General features: G+C 34.8%; 3 protein-coding genes across 3 annotated transcripts; all 3 read left to right on the top strand.

Annotated features, from left to right (window-relative positions):
• Positions 1–390: 390 nt before the first annotated feature.
• GCK72_015966 (uncharacterized protein) lies at positions 391–2,513 on the top strand (the record flags this gene model as incomplete). Its single annotated transcript, XM_053731238.1, has 8 exons — positions 391–396; positions 444–534; positions 624–691; positions 737–1,178; positions 1,222–1,298; positions 1,610–1,839; positions 1,885–2,395; positions 2,439–2,513. The coding sequence occupies 8 exons, from the start codon at positions 391–393 to the stop codon at positions 2,511–2,513; spliced, it is 1,500 nt and encodes a 499-aa protein (XP_053586010.1).
• A 130-nt stretch (positions 2,514–2,643) lies between these two features.
• GCK72_015965 (uncharacterized protein) lies at positions 2,644–4,384 on the top strand (the record flags this gene model as incomplete). The annotated part of the gene is made up of 6 exons (XM_003098720.2): positions 2,644–2,679; positions 2,728–2,850; positions 3,605–3,747; positions 3,791–4,100; positions 4,156–4,224; positions 4,283–4,384. The coding sequence occupies 6 exons, from the start codon at positions 2,644–2,646 to the stop codon at positions 4,382–4,384; spliced, it is 783 nt and encodes a 260-aa protein (XP_003098768.2).
• Positions 4,385–5,003: 619 nt separating this feature from the next.
• GCK72_015964 (uncharacterized protein) lies at positions 5,004–8,683 on the top strand (the record flags this gene model as incomplete). Its single annotated transcript, XM_053731237.1, has 10 exons — positions 5,004–5,009; positions 5,055–5,187; positions 5,235–5,465; positions 5,509–5,585; positions 5,731–6,465; positions 6,783–6,905; positions 7,909–8,051; positions 8,094–8,403; positions 8,458–8,526; positions 8,582–8,683. The coding sequence occupies 10 exons, from the start codon at positions 5,004–5,006 to the stop codon at positions 8,681–8,683; spliced, it is 1,929 nt and encodes a 642-aa protein (XP_053586009.1).
• Positions 8,684–19,078: the final 10,395 nt, after the last annotated feature.

Below are 19,078 nucleotides of genomic sequence, written 5' to 3'. Positions count from 1 at the left end.
GCCGACTCGGGACTGTGATAAATGTGGGCGCTTCTCAATCACAATTTCGATCACAATTTTTTTGCGTTCTCACCTCCTTTAATAACAATAATTCAAAAAAGAAATTTCAAAAAGGACAGTAAGAACGTTAGATACAGTAACCATAGATAGCTGCTACAGTAAGCGGTAACCACGCCTACAGTAATCTGGTAAGGGCTACAGTAACCTTACACTAGAATACTCACAGAAACTAAAAAAAGTTCGAATTGCTTTGGGAAGATAGTGAAAAGCTTTTTTGCAACAAACAACTTTTTTGTTTGTTAAAACGATTTATGCGTACTCACATCACAACTATTGATAACGTTTTCTATCTAAATTTCACTCTTCTACACTTCACTTCCCTCCAGCGTCATGAGTGTAAGCACATTTACTTTTTATTCTAGAAAAAAACATTTTTGTTTCAGTCCGACGATGAAGAAGTATTTCCAGATTACAATGGAGTAACCATTGTCACTTTAAAAGAATATTCCGAAAAAGAACAAACTGAAACAACAGGTAACCTCAATTAAAAATTAATTTACTTATAGTTTATGTAGACTCGCAATTTTCTAACTCGATAAAATCTCTTCTGGAAACAGTTGAAGAAGTGAGACGTGATCTGGTTGAACTTGAAAACAAACATGGCGACGCAGCGACTGTTCTATTCAGTCAGGTAGATTTTCGGTTCATAACAACAACAATGAATCAGAAAATTTAGATAATAGACAAACTCGGATCCTTATGGAATACTGCTATTTCACTGCACATGGAATACGAGAATACAGAACACCGGAAATTGTTTCAAGAGGTTTTCCAACGTGCTTCGAGTGTAAAAATAAAATTGGTTTTACACCATTCATTGGAAACTGGATCTTCTACGACAATCCAAGAGGCTCTTCAGGAGATTTACGAACTCAGGATGATGTTGAATAAGCAATCAACCACCTCCAGTTTATCAGGGGATAGAGAAGCAACAACTTTTCCGGTTTGTTCTAAATCTTATTCTCGTAGTCTTGCGTGCTGTGAGGAGAGGTCTCATAGAGGACCAATAGAATCCAGTAGTATAGTCAGGAGTTCTTATAGAAGACCAATTGAAATTTTTGGCGACTTCGAACCGCAGGTTGCAAGGATTAATTTGAATCAAGATTTGGAAGATCAAGGTAACTAGACAGTCGTTTAAACCATTAACTCATTTTTTCACAGTTACAAATCTTAAAAATGAAGTGAATAATCTTTTCGTGGACTGTACTGCTGCTGAAGATACAATGAAGTCATGTCTGGTAAGTGTACAGATTTATGCACTGAAAATGCAGTATTTTTAGATTTTGAGACGTTGCAATGGATGAAAAAAGATCACATCCATCAGAATTGTAGAAAATGAAATTCTCTATCTTATGAGTTAGAAATATTTGACCTAAATTCAGATTTTTCATAATTCTGATGGATGTGATCTTTTTTCATCCATTGCGACATCAGGAAACCTAAAAATACTGCATTTTCAGTGCGAAAAATAAAAGAATTGAATTAAAACGTTAACAAAAATTCGCTTGCCGCTTTAGACCACCTCTGGCTGGTATCATTTGAATTTCAGACAACTATTGCTCAAAATTCAAGAAAACTGGATGAGTTGGAGAATAAAGTGTCCTCATTGAACGACAAACAAAAGACGGCAACACAAGAGGCTATCGTGTCAGAACTATCTCATCAAATAAGAACTGCAAAACTGAAACAGAATGAATTGAAGAATCAACTTGCATCACCTGGTTTTGATCATAGGGAAGTATCCGGGAGAAGCACTCGTAGTAGAAGACAAGAGTTGTTGTGAGTGGAAAAGGCCTGATGAGTTAAGTAGCTGAACACTTTCAGAGTCTACCAACCTATAACTCACTCCTTATCCGTTCTCCAAGCAGTTCTCGAAATACACTGCGACAATGTCATTGCGATTTGCAAAAGAGAATATTCATTTGCTAAACGTCGAGATCGAAATCAAAATGAAGGGGAGCTAGGAGCCTCCATTCTTCACCATTTTTTGAGAATCGAAGCAAATGTTCTAAAATTTCAAAGGATTTCTGCCCTGAGACGTATTGGAAAGGAAGTTTCGGAGAAGAGGAAGCATAAAACAAGGAGTCTTAGTGATAGGGTAGTAAAATTCCATCGAGGTGGTCTACTGACTGACCTAAACAAAATGTGTACGGAACTGAAGACATTGAGAGATGAGCTGAACAACAAATTGAGTCTGAGAAGGATGTCTTTTCTTTATTTTTCCTTTGAAAATCACAATCAAGAACTTCTTCTATCGGGAAGTACTTTCATTTCTGACATTGAAGAATTACTGGGTATCCCTGACTTCGTGCTAGATGTTTTGATGGAATTGGAGGTAAGGATCTTGATTTTTTTCAGAAAGCAAATTTTTATTATAGGCCAACCCTCGTACGGTATCTAATGCTTCATACCATGCACGAATCAATAATTTCTTGGAAGCTTTGAACTATTGATCAACTCATGAAATAAAAGTTTTGAGTAATTACCTACTTTTTTTTTTCCTTTTTTACGTTGTTTGACACATTAAATACCTCCTATCTCTCAACTTATAATCTTTAGTAGGTATGTAACAACATTTCAGAAATGGCTGAACGTCGAGCAAATCCCGTTAGCATTGGAGTATGCGTTATTACGTTCAATAATCTCAAGAAAAACGTTTTGTTCCAGATGACTGCAATGCGAGAGCTGGATAAGGCCAAAATTCGAGTAGTTGAGCAAAATGATGTTCTGAAAGCAGCGGAACAGTTTCTAGCTACAGCGAGACAAGAAATGATTCTCCTTGATGAGAATGTGAGTTTCAGAAGATATTGTTTGAAAAATTTGAAGTTTTTTTGAAATCAAGAACAGAAGATTGTTTTAAAAAAAACAATACTTGCAAACCGGGCTAACTCGCTTTAAACTAAGTTTTATGAGCTGAAAAATATACCAAAATGTAGATCTCGGTGAGATCTATATTCCTGACCTACTACGGGCCAGGTGGCGCGTTTTTCATCAATTTTGACGGAATCTATGTAATTTCAAGCGAATTTTAGCCAGCTTTCAGCAAAATTTCAACCAATTTTTTGTTGAACACACTATTTTACAATATTTTGTAATTTTCGATATTTTATATCTGATATTGCTATTTTTGGACAAAAATCAGCCGCAAAAAAGCTAAAAACGAAGATTTCGGATGGTTTAGCACCAATAAGAGATGGAAAGCCCTATTTTCAGACTGAAAATGAGATTTTTGACTGGAAATCGCTGAAAGAAGCAGTTTTTTGAGTAATTTAAGTCAAAATCGAACATATTAAGCTGAAATCAGTATTTGGTAGCTTTTTCACTGTATTTGGACCATTTTTCGGCTAAAAATACTTTTCTTTTAGTGATTTTGAGCTGATTCAAGACCGATTTCAAACGAATATTCACGATTTTCGGATTGTCGCTAATAAGGTCAAAAATTCGCCGAGATCTACATTTTGCTATATTTTTCAACCCATAAAACTCAGTTTGAAGCAAGATACGCACTGCAATTCAGGTGAAAACTATATAACCCGTAATGCAGGGAACAATACTGGAAGAAAAATACAACACCGTCAGGCAAATGATAAACAACTTTGAAACCGGCATAAACCGATTAAACGAACCATTGAACACCCACCAATATTCGATAATTTCCCGGCAATTAGAGGAGGAAAAGAACATGTTGTAAGTTCTCTCTTGCTCTTCCCCAAATGAATGTTTTTTCCAGATTGGAGAAATCATCTGAAATCTGTCTCATTCTCTCTGAAATTAATGTGCTTCTCCGCCTCGTCCTTCCCAACATCCCACGAGAGAAACTATTAGAAATTATGGATGAGTTGATGTCACTGGTTTCAGATATCGAAGAAACTGCATCAAGTGTCCTGGCAGCTATCCGTGACCACTGTAACGACTCGATGACTTTGGAAAAAACTGGAAAATGGGGGGAGCTGACGGGAAAAGTTTACTGGACCCTTACAGCAATTCACTTGAATCTTCCGAGTTTTAATTTAAGCATAATTCAGAACAATTTGATTCATGTAAGTGGATTTTGTACATTAATTCAGAAAAAATTTTCCTAAATTTTGTTTTCAGAACCTGATCACCCATATCAACTCGTTCTACATGCCACGTTGGTGGGTCGCCTTTCTAGAAGTAGTCGGTGTTAGTATTAGATATATAATTTTAATTAATTACTCTAATTGATACTAATTATTTTCAGAAAGAAAAAGATGTGGAGAGTTTTTGGAGTAAAGTCTACAAGTATCGAGACGAGTTGAAGGTGCTGACGGAGCAAGTGGAGGCAATTCTTGGATATGACTAAATTTTCGTATAATTTTAATTATTTTTTATTGCCATTTTCCCAAAAAACTGTATTATTTTTTGATTAATGAGGACGGTTTTACTGATTATCGGATTTCTTATAAGCTAAGACGAATGTACCCAATTGAACATCAGAAATTCAAAAAACTTCATTAGTTGTAGAAATTAATTGGAACAGTAAAAAATGTTTACTGTTTTAGTAAAAGAATAGCTGGCAATTTGATTGTTTACTTTGATGCGTTGTTCACCATGATGCTAGTCTTAGAATTTGAATTGCAGATATAATTATTTTAAATGTGGATCAGAATTTTTAAGTGATTTTAAATGCTTAAAGTTGGAGGGGACTCAACAATTAGCGATCAGAACACTTAAGATTGGGGTTACAGTAACCTAACTCCAGAATAGCTGAAGAAGGTACAAAACAATCAAATATCTTTAGGAAGATAGTAAAAAAAAGGCGAGTCAGTTTTTATAGACTTAGCATTTGCTTTTGCTGTAAACAACTTTTCTACGCTCGAGAGTTTGTTTGTTCAAAACTTTTATGCAAACTCACATCACAACGACTGCTAACGTTTTCTTTTTTCTTTCCATTTATTCACACTTCGTTTTCCTCCAGCGTCATGAGTGTAAGCATTTTCCCTTATATTGTAAAAAATACATTTTTGCTTCAGTCAAACGATGAAGAAAGTGAGGTTACTTCAGAAGAATTTTTTCCACGGATTTATCAGAAAACCGCTGCCAGTGATGAGCCATCAACATCCCAGGCGCCTTCTGGAACTCCATCGGAAGAATTACAGACAGCTGGTAACGTCTCCTCCATTTAAAAATTAATTTAAAGTTAGTTTTTGTAGACTTGCAACTTTCAAACTCGATAAAATCTAATCTGGAAATAGTTGACTCTGAAGATGAAGATGATGTTTTAACCTGTTATCAGGAATTTTGCCAATATCGCGGGGCTTCCCGTAGAGACTGGAGCTCTGAAGGACATGGGAGTTCTTATAGAGAACCGGTGGAAATTTTTCGCCACTTTGAACCGCAGCTTGCAAGGATCGATCTGAATCAGGAACAGCAAGAAGATCACGGTAACTAGACAGTTGTTTAGACCACTAACACATTTTTTTCCAGTTTCGAATCTCAAAAACGAAGTGAATGATTTTCTCGTAGACTGTGTTGCAGCTGAAGATAAAATGAAGTTATGTCTGGTAAGATTACAGAGAATGAGCATACAAATCATTTTTATATATAAAATACATGTTCATCTGTTCCGGAAATTTTGAGAAATAAGAAAGAAATACTTTTAGCGGCCATCGCTTTGGACCACTCTGGCTGGTATCATATAAATTTCAGACAACCATTGCTCAAAATTCAAGAAGACTGGATGAGTTTGAGAAGAAGCTTTCCTCTATGAACGACAAAGAAGAGACGACAACACAGGAGGCTATTGTATCAGAACTGTTTTATCAAATCAGAACTGCAAGACTGAAACAGAATGAATTGAAGAATCAACTTGCATCCTTTGGTTTGGATGGTAGGAAAGTATCGGGAGGCAGCATGCTAGCCAGTCATATTGGAAGAGAAGAGTTGGGCTGTGTGGAATTATCCGTGTTCCAAGCAGTTCTTGAAATAAACTGCGACAATGTTATTGCAATTTGCAAAGGAGAATATAAACAGGCAAAACTTGAAGATCAATCCCAGAATGAAGGGAAGCTAGGAGCTTCCATTCTTCATCATTTTTTGAGAATCGAAGCAAGTATTCTAAAATTTCAAAGGATTAGTGCTTTGAGACGGATTGGCAAGGAAGTTTTGGAGAAGAAGGAACAAAAGACAAGGATTCTTAGTGATAGGGTAGTACAATTCCATCGAGGTGGTCTACGGACTGATCTTATTGAAATTTGTACTGAACTCAAGACATTGAGAAATGAGCTGAACAACATATTGAGTTTGAGACGGATGTCATTTGTTTATTTTTCCTTTGAAAATCACTATCAAGAACTATTTCTATCGGGAAAGTATACTCATACTGACATTGACGAACTATTGGTTATCCCTGACTTCGTGCTAGATGTTTTGATGTATTTGGAGGTAAGGATCTTAGTTTTTTTTACAAATAAAAGTTTGAATTTTAGGACAACCCTGGTGCGGAATCTAATGCTTTATACCATACACAAATTGATAATTTCCTGGGAATTTTGAACCGTATGATATTATTATGAAATGAAAATTTTTAATAATTATCTTTTTTTCTTGTTTTTTTTACCTTGTTTGACACATTAAATACCTTATAATATCAAGTCAAAAGTTTTTTGTATATACGACATTTCAGAAATGGCGGAACGTCGGACAAGACCCGTTGGAGTATACATTATTCAATAATTTCAAAAACTACGTTTTTGTTCCAGATGACTGGTATGCAAGTGATTGAAAAAGCCCGAGCTGAAGTAGCGGAACAAAACCATGTTCTGAAAGCAGCGGAAAAGTTTCTAGCTACAGCGAGACAAGATATGATTCTGCTTGATGAGAATGTGAGTATTTAGCTGATTGTTTATAAATTTGAAGTTATTTTTTGGAAATCAGAATCTGAACAGTTATTGTAAAGATTAATATTGAAAAAAAAGTTCCGCGTTTAGGCTCCGTCTCCTAAGCAGTCTAAAAACCATACTTACCAACCAGGCCGCCGCGTAACTCGCTTGAAACGTAATATTATGAAAAATATACCAAAATGTAGATCTCAGCGAGATCTATATTTGGGACCTATTACAATCCAGATGGTTAATCATTTTAATTTAATTTATTGACAAGAAAACAATCAATAGTGAAAACTGGAGACCTTGATCAAGCCACTCACGAGACGACAGGCCAGGTATGTGTGGGGGGAACAATAAATTATAAGTTAAAAATTAGATGACAAGATAGAAATGAGAAAAAATAAATATAAAACCGAACAGTGAACGTGAGAGTGTGGAGAATTTGACAGGAATAATAAATAAATATGACTGAACGCTAAGATTGCAGAGGACAAGTGGGGAAGCAATATATGACATCAGGGTGAGAGAGAGAGGAGATTATAACCAATTAATGAATTGTTCAAGCAGGGAGATGAACTCACCGGGTGAGAGAAAATCAGGGGAATTAGGAGTGATGGAATTCCAGATGGGGAGTGTGGAAGGGAAAAAGTATTACATTTGTGGTCTTATACATATGAGGGTCATGGGACGTCTGTTGGAGTTAGACACCCTCTGACATAATAGTGAATTACTGGGAAAAAGTTACCGCCGCAAATGATATCATAAAGAAAAATTAATTGAACTTCAAGACGACAGTGACGGAAGGAGTATAAGTCAAGAATTTCGAGTTGTAAAAAACGTTTTAATTCAAATAGCGTCCCCCTTCAACGATCTGACATTCGGCCCGTAGTAGGTCACAAACTTGCCAAGATCTACATTTTGGTATATGTTTCAGCTCATAAAACTCAGTTTAAAGCAAGATACGCAATACGCAAAAAAAACTAAATGATCCGTACTGCAGGGAATAATGCTGGAAGAAAAATACAACACCGTCAGAGAAATGATAAACAACTTTGAAACCGGCATAAACCGATTAAACGAACCATTGATCAGGAACCAATATTTGATAATATCTCGACAAGTGGAGGATGAAAAAAAATTGTTGTAAGTTCTCTTTTGCTCTTCCCCAAATGAATGTTTTTCCAGATTGGAGAAGTCATCTGAAATCTGTCTCATTCTCTCTGAAATTAATGTTCTTCTCCGCCTCGTTCTTCCCAACATCCCACGAGAGAAACTATTGGAAATTATGGATGAGTTGATGTCACTGGTTTCAGATATCGAAGAAACTGCATCAAGTGTCCTGGCAGCTATCCGTGACCACTGTAACGACTCGATGACTTTGGAAAAAACTGAAAAATGGGGGGAGTTGACTGGAAAAGTTTACTGGACCCTTACAGCAATTCACTTGAATCTTCCGACTTTCAATTTAAGCATCATTCAGACCAATTTGATTCATGTAAGTGGATTTTGTACATTAATTCAGAAAATATTTTCTAAATTTTGTTTTCAGAACCTGATTACTCATATCAACTCGTTCTACATGCCACGTTGGTGGGTCGCTTTTCTAGAAGTAGTCGGTGTTAGTATTAGATATATAAGTTTACTTAATTACTCCAATTAATTATAAATTGCAGAAAGAAAAAGACGTGGAGAGTTTTTGGAGTAAGGTCTACAAGTATCGAGACGAGTTGAAGGTGCTGACGGAGCAAGTGGAGGCAATACTTGGATATGATTAGCGAGAAAAAAATATTTCTTACTGTTTCAAAATTTTGTCACTATTTAAATCAATTTCTGTCTATGTTTCTTTAGAACTGATTCTTTAATTCTACTATTCCTAATATATCCAATGGTATAAATCCGTTTCCCATTATCCCTACAGCTACTATGCACTAATTGTGAAGTTTGTATATTAGTCTGAGTTTTATAACATTTATAAGACTGTGGTTGAGAAAAATTGGGAAATTGAAACAGTTGTTCATCATAGGCTAACATCAAAAATTGGTGAAGTGAAACCCGTAGGAATAATGATTAATTTTTATTGTCATTTTCTCATGAAAATGCTCTGAAACAGTATTTTTAAATTATTGTGGTTTAAGTATTATTATGGGATTTTTCAAAAGCAACTTTCACGTATCAACTGCACCTATCAACTGTTCAAAAAACTCAATTACTTTTAGAAATTAGTTGGAACAGTAAAAAAATGTTTACTGTTTCAGTAAAATAATAGCTTGAAATTTGATTTTTTACGTTGATTAGTGGCTTGTGGTTCTCGTTATTACTATTTTCTTTTTTTCATGATGCCGTAGAGTTTAATAAAAGAATAATAATAATCTCTCTGAACATATCAGATTTTTTGTGGAACAGAATCTTTTGAATAATTATAAATACTCAACGTTGGAGGAGATTCAACAACTAGCGATCAGAACACATTAGATTTTGTCAATTTTCGATAGTTTGTAGTTGAAACAGGTTAAAAAAATTAAAAAAGGGTTACTGTAGCTGAATAAACTCTATGAGAATCTACATTTTGATGTATACATAAGATTCTGAACCAAAAATAGTCATTTTTAAAATCTAAATCTTGTAAACTGTCTTTTATAACCAAGATTTCGAATTAGATGTATATTTTTATTACAGACAAAAACTATACTTTCAGAAGTATAAAATTTAAAACTCCGCAATTTTTCCAATTATTATCCTATATTGCAAACAAAATTTTCTGGGGTGGGGTACTGTAGACTGAACGTTGTAGTCATCAACTTTTTTTATACCGGCGGTCTCTAAACAGCTTATGTAAATTTGAATTCACTAATGCAACATGTGTAAACATTCGAACCGCCCGCCAACTCCCCCTTTTTTTTCTCACATTAACGTATTTTATTGTCTTTGTCAAGTGAGTGTGTGTGTTCGTGTCCCCCACTTCCCCTGCCATTCGTTTTCCCCTCTGCATTTCTTATCGTCCTTTCCCTCTGTTTCTCCTTTTTCTCCTATAAAAAAGGGCGCGCGCCCTGTCACTTACATACGTAAATTGTCTGGGTGGTCAATGGCTTACTCTCATTTTCGAAATGTTACGAACGTCAGGAGTTATTTGTCTGGCACCGTGCCAACAACCTGATAAAACAACAATATATGTCTTGATGACTCCAGCTTTATCGATTTTGGCGTTTTTTTCAAATTTTTTACTGTTACAGCAGGCGCAGAATTTTGAATTAGGTTTATAAAACTGATAAATTTTCCAATCTGCTTCTAGAGATAGAAATTGACAAAATTTATCTTACTGTTTCAGCGGTTGTTAGGCTAGTAGTTCTGCAATTTAAGTCAGTCAAAGTACATTTCCGCAACCTTACATTTTTCCTTGCAATTTTTGGTTTTTTTTCAAATTTTTTACTGTTTCAGCAGACAAATCTTATTTCTTATTGAATGTATTTATACTAATGCTTCTTAGGTCACTATTTTTCAGTCATTTTTCTAGTATTCAAACTATTTACGTCTAGATTTTTGAGTTTTTCAGAAATTTTTGTCTTTATTCACTGCTTTTTCAGCATTTCAGTTGATCTCTGGACAATTTTTTTAATTTCTGCGGGTTTTACGACGTAACCCCGGATTTTTTCTCAATTCCTCACAATTTCAGTCGTGTTCAGCTATTTATACCAATAATTCTGATCTTTGCGTTTACTTTCAATAATTTACAGTAATTACGATTTGTTTTACATAGTTTTCAGGATTATCAAACTGTTTCTGACCGATTTTTCTGTGTTCTCAGTTAAATTAAGCAATGTTGAGTTAATTAAATATAAGTTTAAGCCAAATTTTATTAAAAAATATGAATTCAGTCTAAATATTCAAATAAATTTCTCCGTTTCAGTGATAGATTATTACAATTTTTGTGTGATTCAGTTAATTCACAATATTCACGGGTCTTAAAACTCATTTTTGACATAATTTATAGCTTAAAACCCACTAGCAAACCCTCTCGATCAAAAATTCAAAAAAAAATTGAAAATTTTTTTTCGATTCTTGAGACTTTTCTAGTTTTGATATTAATTATCACTGTTTTATGCTATTTTAATACGCAATTTGACTGCAATTTTGTGAGATCCTCCCGATTCCTCGGATCGCCCAATTTTCATATCCTTTGCACACTTAACACCACTCAGTCACTTTTCTGACACAGAGAAAATTATGAATTTGGGTACTTACATTTAAATTGAATAGGAAATGTTGAGTATTTAGTGATTTCCTTTATCATGTTGGTATCATCGTGAAAATTGTGAATCAACTGAATCACCCAAAAATTGTAATAATCTATCACTGAAACGGAAATTTTTTTGAATATTTAGACAGACTGAATTAATATTTTTATGAAATTTGAATTAAATTGGTATCTACTTGATCTGAAATTGCTGAATTCAGCTGAGAAAACAGAATAATTGGTCTTAAACAGTGTGTTGCATCTAAAAACTACGTGAGACCCAGCGTAGTTCCTGTAAATTATTAAAAGTAAGCGCAAAGATCAGAATTATTGGTATAAATAGTTGAACACGGCTGAAATTGTGCGGAATTGAGAAAAAAATTCGGGGTCACGGATATAGAACTCGTCGAGATCTACATTTTGGTATATTTTTCAGCTCATAATTTTGAGTTTGACGCGAGTTACGCGCTCTCCCCCTATTCATGTTTTCCACAAGATATCAACCAGCTAACCGTATTACGCAACACCCAAACATCACCCACATGTGTCAATCCACTTGCTGCTTCCAAAGGTGTCACCCCCCCCCCCCCCCTCCAAACCAATTACGTCACTTTATAAAAACCGTCCGCGCGCGAGGGGAACCCTCTCTCCTATCACTTCCCTTTCTGTTTGCTTCCGCCCCGCTTTGTGTGTCTCCATAAACTTTTTCGGTTTTTTGCGGCGGCCGGCGTCTCAAAGAACGCGAATCATAAACATTTTTAATTGATCTGTCCGCCATTTTTTCTTTGATAGTGAGAAATTGACTGGGAGGTGTTAGGCAAGGGGGACTGGGAATCTGCAGGAATCGCTGGGGCGCAATAGGCGCTTTTTTCATTTTCTGTGTTTTTTATTTAGTTTAGACTAGTTGTTACTGTATTCAGACGGTTTAAAGCGTGGATTTTCAGTTTTTCCATGTTTTGAAGTTTTTTTTTCTGTTTCAGGAAGTAAACAATTCCAGATAATTCTAGTTAGTGTTCAATCCTTCTCTTCCTTTTGTTGAGGCGAATTTCAGTTTTCTTGCTTCAAGCTCCGCCCCCTTATTGAGACCAATCCCCAGATGCTCGAAAAATGCAATATTTTCTTGTTATCAGCGATTTCAGCCGATTTTAGTCAATTTCAAACGTTTCTCGATTCAAATTTTTACTGTTTCAAGTTATTCGACATTTTTAAGAAGTTTTGTTCAAGTTTTAGTACCATCGATTAGGTTCTTGGCTGTTTTTCATGAAGATCTACACTGGACATTCCGACACCTGGGATCGTTCAGAATACTACCTGAAACAGTAAAAAACTGGGCTCAAAACATGGAAAATGCGAAAATTTCTAGAAATAAGAAAAAAACTTTGAAACTCCATGTTTCAAACCGTCTAAACACCATAAAAACTATTTTAAGCTCGATAAATACGCAGAAAACAAAAAAGCGCCTATTACGCCCCAGCGATTCTCTTTCAGCAGTCTCCCTCGGGTGCCTTTGGCGCGTTTCTATCTATTCAGTGCCGTTTTCCTCCATTTTCTCTCGAACTTTGCTCAAAATTTCATCCTGAACAGAAAAAAACAGTGAAAACCCGACAGTTTGTTGTTTAAAATTCAAATTTAAACCTTATCAACTGATAACCGACCACCAAGATTGATAAGAAACGTGGAATTGTCTTTTACTATTACTGTTTTAGTTTTCAGTCTTATCAGTTTGGTGGTCTTCACAATTCACTGTTTCAAATTTTCTTGTTATGCAGTTTTTGTTTTTACCGCCTAGTTATCTTGTAATGAAAATATGTCTGTCTGTCAGTCTGTGTGTCCACTTTTTGATAGTCAATCCAATAATTATTCAATTAATTAAATTAGTTCCCTATATCTTCATAGTAAAACAGATGGACCTCACCGTCACTCATGGTGTACTGTTTTTTGGGGGGGCGGAGCCTATTTTTAGTGAATTTTTCCCTGTTTCAAGTAATCAAGGTATAATTCTAACCGCTTATTAGGTAATATATCGTTATATAGTGAATTTGAATAATTCCTGGACATCCGGACACTAAACTTTTTAAAATTCTAGAAAAAAATCCCTGTTTCTCAGTCTAGACATCAATTTTTTTGCAAATCATCGTTCAGTTGTTCTTCAGGTGTTGAATTTTTTTTCATAATTTCTTTTTTGAAAAAATATTTTTTTCCCTTAAAATTACAGGCTAGCACCCCATAATTATAAATAGAAAAACAACAAGATATTCTGTTTTTTGAGCAATTTTGGCTCCGCCCACTTGTTTTTGGTGTATAGTGTTCTGTTATAACTATGCTCTCCCTATAACTTTTTTTCAAAAAGTTTATGAAAAAACGCGTCAACGGTACCCCAACCCCTTATTCTTTTTTCTGCAAATCTTGTACTTATTATTTTTGTCGCTCTTTCTTCTCTTTCTATCCAAGGCTCTTTCCAAGGTGCGCGTATCATATTCCGTAAACAAATCTATCGATGTGTAATTATAATGAGAGGGGATGTGTTGCACTATGCATCAGACTCCCCTCTCACTCATTATTAGTGCTCACGGAGCTCATACGGATCTCCGTGTGGGTTATTAGGGACAGCCACCTTCCTCCTATCTACCTCCTTTATTAGATAATATGTATTACATAGGTAGTTCTCAGTTTTTCTGGATTTAGATTTGTTTTATTTACTGTTTCAAAATTTTTGTATATATTTTTTTCATAGAATATTGTCAGTTTTCCAATTGTTGACTCTGCAGTGTTTGTTTGTTTTTCCTGATTCTACTGTTTCAGAAAATTTTCATTTTTAAAGAAAAGTAATACTGCACAATTCCATATTCATCGGTTTGGTTGAAATTATGATTATTTTGATTGGTTTAACTGCAAAACTACACTTTTTAGGGGTATGTAGCAAGAATAAATATAGTAGAAACTCTTTTAGACATTTTAGAAATCTTTCACTGTTTCAAATTTTCCGCATTTTGGATTAGAAATGGGATTGCATGATCGGACTGCATTTTCGTTGGATATTCAGAAAAATTACTTTTTCAAAAAATTTATTAATCTGGGAATTGTGCTATATCGCATAGTGCTGTGGCCCATACTATTCGAATCTGAATTGTTTGTTTTGTATGCAAATTTTTTAAACTGTTGCAAATATTTTATGTATTTGAAGATAAGAAATTCTGCTCAGTTCTTTAGATAAGTTTCTTTAAAATTCCTGTTTTTGAGCGCGTTGTGCGAGGCGTAACGAGCCCCGTCGTAGAACGGTTGGCACGGTGCCAAATTCGAATTTCTAATATAAACCGTGACGCGCACGCAACGCGACTCGGAAAAATTCAATTCTGCGAAAATTACACCTCGCACTGCTGTGCTTATTCAAAAAACAACTTCGAAATTTTTACAAGTTTTTACTGTTTCAAAATTCTCACGTTTTCCATTACCGAGGACTCAAAGTGATTTTCAATGGGTTCTGAATTCTAATAGCGCTGAATGCAAGTTAGTCCTCATCTAAAAACATATGTTTACTGTTTCACAATTTTCTAATTACATTCATGAATTTTAAGCGTATCATTGCGGTTTTGATGAAGTAATCAGAACGAAAAATGTGAAACATTTCATTTGCAAAAAGTGTTGTTTCAAAAAAACTATTTTTTCTAGTAAATGCCACTCAGGTATTTTCGGGCCAAGTTGCCCTCAAATTGGGCCATGTGGCGCTGAAAATGGGCATGGTGGCCCATTCAATGAGGGTCACTATGCCCATTTTCAGGGCCACATGGCCCACTCGATGGGAAAAATTTGAAGATAGAAGACGGTGAAAGCTAGAAGAAGGTCGGCAGCTGAATAGCGTAGTTGATGATGATTATTGTGTTGTTGAAATAATTTTTTGTACAGCTGAAATTTCATGAAAATTGAACAAAAACAAATAAAAAATACTGTCTTACCTGATGAGTCGAGTGTAGATTTTTTTCATCTTCTGTTTGAATAAGTAGCATAAAATTGAAAGACGATAAAATTGTGAAAGAAACGAAATAAATAAGAAAAATTGTGGCGAAAAATCAGAGTGCGCAGTAGAGCGCGATTTCTCAACTTGTGCCCACTTCGTGCCCATGCTGTGCCCATCCTGCCTCACCAAGCGCCCAACCTGTGCCCACATCCACCAACTATTTCCTATCTCTCAGCCTGTGGCCCAACCTGTGCCCAACTAGTGCCCACTGGGCCATGTGGCCCTTTTTGTGGGCACTGTGCTCTATTCACGGGCCACATGGCCCAATCGAAAGTTTCGTTGCCCTACCCTTGCCCAAAAATACCTGAGCATGAAGATTACTGATCCGTTCCTTAACAGTCATCATTCGAAACTAAGACCATGCCATAAACGAAAAAAATTGTACAGTGCCCTTATGGGCAGAAGAATCCAGGTACATATCCGAGAAAAGTGATTATATGGGAAAACGCGGAATTTCACAATAAAAAATAAACTCTCTTAAAGGTTGGTCTGAAACTCAGTCTCCAGACAGTTATGTACTCTCTAAACGCTTAATATCTCCATTTTTCGCTTGTTTTTACGTTTCTGGAAGTCGAATTTAAATTTTAGGGCGATCTCTCTCCAGATCGATTTTCAGTTCTAACTTCAAGAGAATTTTGTTGTGAATTCGTCCCAATGATAATTGATAATTCGGGAAGAAAAAGGAAAATGGTGAAACAGAAAAACGTTTTTTGAGTTTTAAAATTGAAAACATGTCGAAAACGTTTGAAAAGTGGATTACAATGTTCAATAATTCCAAAAAAGCACGTTTTTGTTGGAACAGTAAAATTCACAAAATTGTACAAAATTTACTGTTTCAAAGAAAAATATGTTTATAAGGATAATTTAATATTTTAATTCACTCATGTTTCTTGGAATTTCAAATTCAAACATTCTTTTTTTTCTGTTTCCTCTGCGTCAACGTGCCTGTCCATAGATTCTTCTACATTTTTGGCCATTTTTCGGACTTTTGACCCAGATTTCTCAGTCCACAGGGGCATTGGGCAATTCTAAATTACATATTCGTTTAAGGCATGGTCTCAGCTTTTGAATAATATAAATATCACCAAAAATGTACAAAATTTACTGTTTCAAAGAAAAATATGTTTATAAGGATGATTTAATATTTTCAATCGAAATAAAATCTGTTTTCTCTTTTTTTTTTCTTTTTATTCTCCAATTCTCATTACCCATTGACATAAAGAGTCTCCATTACCCAGATTAAAACCTATTCAACCCCCTTTTCTCTTCCTCCCTCAAAACGCGTCCACCGACACGCCAGCTCTCATCAAATCTCTATTTCTTGCCCCCTTCCTGGTCGTTTTCTCTTCTTTCTCTTCTCTTTTTTTTCATTTCTGGGTTCCAACAAGATTACACAAAGTATAGCCGTCTCCCCTTTTTATTTTTGTCACCTCTCATTATTTTCCGTATACAAAAAGGTCGTGTGGGGGGTCATAAGGTCAAATTTTTTGTTTTGTTTTTCTCCAAAATTTGAAATAAATTTCGTGATGCATGATGCAAAATCCGCGTATTATTATGTCTTCTCGTAAATAGAACATTTTATTGGTACACATGTCATTTTGCCCTCCTTTTCGTAATCCCACGTCTGCACTCTCTCGGTCCCATGTGATCTCTCGGCTTTCTTAGTGGCGGTCTAGGAAATTGGAATTTGGACTCTCTTTCTTAATAACATGTTTTAGCACACGGAGAGCCCTAAAATTTGATAAATCTTGGAGTTCTAGAAGCATTAGTAGGTCAGTTATCATGTAAAAACCTAAGAACTTTTGAGTTTTGAAAAAAAATTTCAGATCTTTGGCTTAAAATTAGGATGTTGTTAATATCAGAAAGTTGAAACTTAAAAAATGGAATGGGATTGGTTGAAACAGTAAAACATAGTAAAAAATAAGGTTTTGACAGGATTTTCAATGAAAAGGGGCAGAAACGCAAGTGCTGATCTATAAATTTGTGCCTAGGTATTTTCGACTACGTTGAGTCCATTTCTGCAGTCAAAATCTGCTAAATGTCCCTGCGAACCGAGTTATGAGCTCTCAAACTTTTCATATGGTTAAGCCTGTTCACATGGAATTCCAAATCGGCCGCATATACATTACCGCGCGGTTCCATTGTGCTCGTTCGTCGCAAAAATGAGAAAATCTTGAAAAAAACACTATTTGTCGATTTGGAATTCCATGTGAAACAACTTATCCATATGAAACGTTTGAAAGCTCATAACTCGGCTCGCAGAAATATTTAGCAGGTTTTGACTGCAGAAATGGACTCCCTGTAGTCGAAAGTACTTATAACCAAGTTTATAGGTCGTTTGAAAGTGGCGCCTCCAAAGACTTCCCTTGTCAGATTTCCGACTTAAAATTATGAATGTTGTTCATATCAGAAAGTTGAAACTTAAAAAATGGAATAGGATTGGTTGAAACAGTAAAATATAGTTTAACAAATAAAGTTTCGACAGGATTTTTAAGTGCGGCAGGGAGTTGTGGGGCGGAGCTTAGTGTTTTCGACGTTTTTTGCTGTATATTCGCATATTTTTAATATTGTTAATCAACTAGAATAGAAATTTAATTAGATGGATTTCCTGCCGCACACGTGTTTTTTGAAAATCTTTGTTGAAACTTCATTTTTTCACTATATTTCACTGTTTCAACTTTTCCTATCCTAATTTTTTCAACTTTCTGAGCAATGCTTCAACTTCATTTAGTTCTCGTTCACATTTTGTACTCAATGTCACAAAAAAACTTTCTTGCAAAAATAATGTTTGCCTTAAATTTTCATATGTAGATTCAGATCTGAAACCTATCATTTATGCGCATCTTGAAAATGAGCCAAATTGTGAGCAAATTTATGATTTTTTAAAGTAAAAATGACATTTTCTGCGTGTTTTGAACGGAAAATTCGTACATTTTTTTACTGTTTCAATCATTGCATACTCAATTTTAATGGCATGTTCATTTGTTATCGACTAAGTTTCCATTCCTGACTTTCACTTTCTAAATGCATTTCTTCCTCTGTTTTTTTGGTTCGCTGCATTTCAAATATTTTTTAATATGTGTTTTTTATAAAAATTGCTTAATACTGCTCAAAAACCCTCTTGAAATCGGGCTTTGAACTGTTTTAAGTCATTTTCACTGTAAAAAGTTCTCATTTTTTCACTGTTTCAACATCATTTAATTATATTTTCTGCTTCAATATTTCTCATTGCGTTCCATATTCCCACAACCCTAATGAAAAGTCCTCTTTTTCGTAGTTATTTTTCAAATGTTTTCACTGTTTCAATATTCCAACGTATACTGACCGTATTTTGCACTGGATTCGTTGTAGAATTTTTGTGTATTAAAAACAAAAATTAAAAATTCAATTTTAAAGCAGTTTGGTCTATAAAAATCTATTAAAAACTCTGTACTCCTCCATATTTTTCACTATTTCAAGTTTCTTGCAAATTCTTTTTTTTTCTTTTTTTCTCTTTTTTTCAATTAGTCAGTAGTAAGAATTAACTGAGTCAAAATTCCCATTGTTATATTTCCAGAAGTAGAAAAACTAGAAAATGTTCAATTTTTTTCACTGTTTCAAACATCAGAAATATATTTTCAAGATATTTATCCATCACTGTTTGTAATACCTTATAACTATTAAATTTTCCGCTTCTCTATAATTCGTTGAACATTTTTTTCCACATTTCTCTATTAACAGTTTTTTCACTGTTTCAGAGTTTTCATTTCTATTTTTCAAGTGTTGATTGTCTATTATTGTTGTCTTGATTTTCTAGTATCAACGCTATCTCTGCAAAATATGTATGCGACCTTTTTTTGAGGCTATACCTATTTCTATCCGTATTATTAATAAAAATATGGGCGGAGCTAAAGAAACTTACTCAATTCCAACCTTATATTGAAA

The sequence above is a fragment of the Caenorhabditis remanei genome, chromosome IV (assembly GCF_010183535.1).
Source record: "Caenorhabditis remanei strain PX506 chromosome IV, whole genome shotgun sequence".
NCBI lineage: Eukaryota > Metazoa > Nematoda > Chromadorea > Rhabditida > Rhabditidae > Caenorhabditis > Caenorhabditis remanei.
This window is presented reverse-complemented; position numbering and strand designations above follow the sequence as displayed.